The sequence below is a fragment of the Lutra lutra genome, chromosome 4, assembly GCF_902655055.1.
Source record: "Lutra lutra chromosome 4, mLutLut1.2, whole genome shotgun sequence".
Taxonomy (NCBI): domain Eukaryota; kingdom Metazoa; phylum Chordata; class Mammalia; order Carnivora; family Mustelidae; genus Lutra; species Lutra lutra.
In genome coordinates, this window is record NC_062281.1 from 87,691,138 (window position 1) to 87,696,473 (window position 5,336).

At 45.2% G+C, this 5,336-nt stretch overlaps 1 protein-coding gene across 1 annotated transcript; it reads left to right on the forward strand.

The window, feature by feature from the left end:
• The first annotated feature begins 3,050 nt into the window (after window positions 1-3,050).
• On the forward strand, window positions 3,051-4,308 carry LOC125097309 (uncharacterized). Its single transcript, XM_047724891.1, is given in 3 exon segments — window positions 3,051-3,411; window positions 3,414-3,656; window positions 3,659-4,308. Coding segments are annotated over 3 exon segments (1,191 nt in total). The 5' UTR covers window positions 3,051-3,113.
• The last annotated feature ends 1,028 nt before the right edge of the window (window positions 4,309-5,336 follow it).

Below are 5,336 nucleotides of genomic sequence, written 5' to 3' on the forward strand. Positions count from 1 at the left end.
ATAATCTTCGATAAAACAGGAAAAAATATAGATCGGAAAAAAAAAAAGACAGTCTCTTCAATAAATGGTGCTGGAAAAACTGGACAGCTATATGTAGAAGAATGAACCTCGACCATTCTCTTACACTGTACACAAAGATAAACTCAAAGTGGATAAAAGACCTCAACGTGAGACAGGAATCCATCAGAATCCTAGAGGAGAATACAGGCAGTAACCTCTTCGATATCAGCCACAGCAACTTCTTTCAAGATATGTCCCCAAAGGCAAAGGAAACAAAAGTGAAAATGAACTTTTGGGACTTCATCAAAATCAAAATCTTCTGCACAGCAAAGGAAACAGTCAACAAAACTAAGAGGCAACCCACGGAATGGGAGAAGATATTTGCAAATGACAGTCAGACAAAAGGTTGATATCCAGGATCTATAAAGAACTCATCAAACTCAACAAACACAAACAGACCATCATAAAAAAATGGGCAGCAGATATGAACAGACACTTCTCCAATGAAGACATACAAATGGCTATCAGACACATGAAAAAATGTTCATCATCACTAGCCATCAGGGAGATTCAAATTAAAACCACATTAAGATACCACCTTACACCACTTAGAAAGGCCAAAATTAGCAAGACAGGAAACAACATGTGTTGGAGGGGATGTGGAGAAAGAGGAACCCTCTTCCACTGTTGGTGAGAATGCAAGTTGGTGCAGCCACTTTGGAGAACAGTGTGGAGATTCCTCAAGAAATTAACAATAGGCTTCCCTATGACCCTGCCATTGCACTACTGGGTATTTACCCCAAAGATACAGATGTAGTGGAAAAGAAGGGCCATCTGTACCCCAGTGTTTATAGCAGCAATGGCCACGCTCGCCAAACTGTGGAAAGAACCAAGATGCCCTTCAACGGACGAATGGATAAGGAAGATGTGGTCCATATACAGTATGGAGTATTATGCCTCCATCAGAAAGGATGAATACCCAACTTTTGTAGCAACATGGGCGGGACTGGAAGAGATTATGCTGAGTGAAATAAGTCAAGCAGAGAGAGTCAATTATCATATGGTTTCACTTATTTGTGGAGCATAACAAATAGCATGGAGGACAAGGGGAGTTAGAGAGAAGGGTGTTGAGGGAAATTGGAAGGGAGGTGAACCATGAGAGACTATGGACTCTGAAAAACAATCTGAGAGTTTTGAAGGGGCGGGAGGGGGAGGTTGGGGGAACCAGGTGGTGGGTATTGGAGAGGGCACGGATTGCATGCAGCACTGGGTGTGGTGCAAAAACAATGAATACTGTTATGCTGAAAATAAATTTAAAAATTTAAAAAAAAAAGCTAAAACAATTTGGCAAACAGCGATCCAATGTCTGCCACTGATTTAATGCTCTCAGGTCAATAAAAAGTATATGGAATTATATTAAAGCCAGAGTAATCAGTATATAAACTTCTCGATGTTTTATAGTGATATCAGCATATTATAGTCATAAAAATGACTTGTCACTCCTCCATTGAACTGATTTTTACCTTTGTCAAATCCCCATTGGACATATTGGTGTAGGTCTCTTTCAGGGTCCTTGATCCTGTTCCACTTATATATCTTATTCTGTTCCATTTGTCTATGCCTTCACCAACACCACACACTTTTGATTACTGTAGCTATAGATCTTGAAATTGGGTAGAAGGATTCTTTTGTTTTTCAGAGTCCAAAGTCTCTCATGGTTCACCTCCCCTTCCAATTTCCCTCAACACCCTTCTCCTCTCTAACTCTCCTTGTCCTCCATGCTTTGTTATATTCCACAAATAAGTGAAACCATATGATAATTGACTCTCTCTGCTTGACTTATTTCACTCAGCATAATCTCTTCCAGTCCCGTCCATGTTGCTACAAAAGTTGGGTATTCATCCTTTCTGATGGAGGCATAATACTGCATAGTGTATAAGGACCACAAAACATTCTGAGGGTTTTGAAGGGGCGGGGGTGGGGGGGAGATTGTGGGAATTGGGGAGGGCACGGAATGCACAAAATACAAACAAACAAAAAGAAGGATTCTTTTGGTTTTTATTCTTTAGTTTTATTTTCTCTTTTTCTAGATTTGGAAGCTGAGAGCTTGTTGTTCTGAGACTCCTTGTTTATAGACAGTGAGAGAGAGGAGAGAGACAGGGAAGGGGTGCAGAGAGACAGATTATTAATCAACCTCCATGCCCAGCACCAGCAGAATGCAGGTTAAGTCTCACAACCCTGAGGTTGAACATGACCCGAATCAAATCAAGAGTTGGACTAACTGACTGAGCCACCCAGATGCTCTTCCTCATTCCTCAGGTATGCATTGAGTGCTATAATTTTTGCTATCCGTTGATTTAGCTGTGTCCCACGAATTTTAATATGTTGATTTTCAATTTCCTTCAGTTCAAGGCATTGAGATTTTATCTTTTACCTTTGATAATCTAGAATGTTACTTTCTAAGTGTTTGGATCTTTGTTATCTTTTTCCCTTTGCTATCTAGTTTGATATTTAAAAATTATTTTATAATTTTTAAAATTTTAATTCTAAAAATTGATATACAGGGATGTATTTGTTTCAGGTCTACAATATAGTGATTCACCTCCCCTACTCCAAGTAATGTCCGTTCCTGTTGGCAGGCACCGGTTTGCGTTGGAGACGGAACCCTCGTAGGGGTGCCAAGCAGTTACTAGTGGCCCAGAGGACACTAGTGATCAGAGACAATGCCACAAGGCTATTTGGAGCCAGCTGGTGGCCATCCAAATGTCTCCCTACACAGTTCTGGAGCTGCTGTGGGCTGTCCTGGAGCAGCTGTGGGCTGCTGGGTTGGTGATATACGAACATGTGTACTCGTGATGCCATGAGTCTCTGGGTTTCGCTGGGAGATCCTGGTGTGCACTGCAGTGGTGGTGTTCATAGTAAAGAGTGGACTCAGCTTAAGAAGAAGAAAGGGGCATTGTGCCCAGAATGACATATCTGGAAAAGGCATGGAGAAGACCAAACCAGACGCACCAGTCTGTGGAGCCATCGCATCATCTGAGCAAAAGGCCAGTCCTCTGACATTACAGATTCTTGCTCTGGCTGCCCTGAATCAAGATGCCAGGTATTTTTCCATGGAAAACGCTATGCAACTGCTGAAGGGAGTTCGGGAAAGGCTGTTGAAGAGCCCTCACCAGCTGCTGATGAAAATCCCATCTCTGGAGCAGCCCAGGAAGAGGAGAAACCCTGCAAGGAAAATACCAGAAGGCTTCAAGGACAGCCCGGCTCTGCAGGGAAGTGCAGACCAGCTGGTTCAGAACATTTGCAGCTGTGGACAGACAGTGCAGGAAGAGGCAGGGGAGGCAGGCAGGCCAGAGCTTCCTGAAAGAGGAGTGCAGCGGCAGGCCACCAGTGAGGGCCAGAGCCAACACCACACCAGATCCTACTGAAGCTGATGCATCTGCTAGAGCTGCTGAGAGATCATCTGGAAGGTGGGGGCTCAAGGAGGCAGGTGGAGACTGGCTCCTCCTCCACTGACCCTGTGCCCTCAGGCGGGAGCCCCGTGAACAAAGGAAAGCTGCCCAGGGCACTGAAGAAGGCACGTCAGAGGAATGAAGAGCTCACAATAAACAAAACAGTCCACCTAGTGGAGCAAGTATCTTTTCACCTTCAAAACACCTCCTGGAAAGTGAGATTCAGAAGTTGCGCCTGAAGCTCCAGGCAGAGTCTAAGCTGTGCGAAGAGCACATCAAACACCTGGAGAGGAAGAGGATGGAGGAGAAGGCACGCTGCCTGCAAGTGAAGAAGGAACTTGCCAAGGTGCACAGGAAGGCGGATGCTGCCCACTGGAACTTAGTCCTCTACAGGAACATGGCCCAGGACCTGCACCCAGAATGGCTGAAAATCTCCTCCTTGCATGACCAGGAGCGCTTCCTGGTGGAGAACAGAAGTGAGGAGAGAAGAGAAGGCTGTCCTGTGGGAAAAGAGGGAGTTCTGCAGGCTCCAGGCAGAAAACCATTGCCTCAGGCAGAAGCTGGCCAACTCTGGGCCCAAGGTCCAGCCTGTCTCCGGGGGGCCACCTGCTGCTCCTGCTGTTCCGGGCAAAGCCTCCAAGTACCCTCAAGGGCCAAAAGCTCCCCTGAAACCCCAGAAGCCCAAGAAGGGAGCAAGGGTGCACTGGCCAGACTCCCAATTTCTCGGGTCCCCTGCGGGTCTGATTTCCTTTCCCAGCAGCCAACAGAACTCACAACCAGAGCACAAAAGCTCCTGTGCTTACCCCTTAAGCCATACCCATTGCTCCTTCTACTTGAGATCCACCCCATTATTTAAATGATGTTACATATTCCCTATAGCTCTCTTAGTGTGAGAGAGTATTTTTCAATGTTAAGCATAAAATAAAAAAACAAGTAAAAATATCAAATTGCTGATACTACTGCTACTGAGAATTGATTTTATTAAGGGATTGGGTGCCAAGCAATTAAGCGTTTGAAGTGTATTTTATTGATCACTTAATTTTCCCGATAACCCAGTGTGTCATATAATACTGAGGTTCAGAGAGGGGCAACAACTTGCCCCAAGATTGCACAGCGAGTGAATTTTAGAGCTCCCATTCCAAACCAGGGTTGTCTAATTTCAACTGCTGTGCAAATAACTTCTACTACTACTACTACTACTTTTACTTCTTCTTTTTTTGAGAGAGAGAGAAAGGGAGAAGGCACTCACGCATGCAAGCTGGGGCAGGGCAGAGAGAGAGATTCCTAGACAGGCTTCCCACTCAAGTGCAGAACCAGATGTTGGGCTGGATATCACTGATCGTGATCACGGCCTGAACGGAAATCAAGAGTCAGACGCTGAACTGATAGAGCCACACAGGCACCCTTGTGCAAGGAACTTCTAGGCAAGCTACTGTAAGGATCCCAGAAAGGCTTGATAAAAAAATGTTCTCCTAGTTCACGTCATAGTAAGGATGCAAAGATTGTAGTGGAGGCTAGTTGAGGGAAGGTCGCACCAAAGTATGGAGGGCAGCCTTTAAGGGTCTCCAACGATTCCCATCTTTGGCACACATCGTTTTGTGTTACATATTCTACCTCTTGATTAGAAATGGACTTTTTTTTTTTTTAAGATTTTTATTTATTTATTTGACAGACAGAGATCACAAGTAGGCAGAGAGGCAGGCAGAGAGAGAGAGGAAGGGAAGCAGGCTCCCTGCTGAGCAGAGAGCCCGATGCGGGGCTCGATCCCAGGACCCTGGGATCATGACCCGACGAAGGCAGCGGCTTTAACCCACTGAGCCACCCAGGCGCCCCTACCTCTTGATTAGAGTCAGGAACTACTGACTCACTTCTAAAGGACAGAAT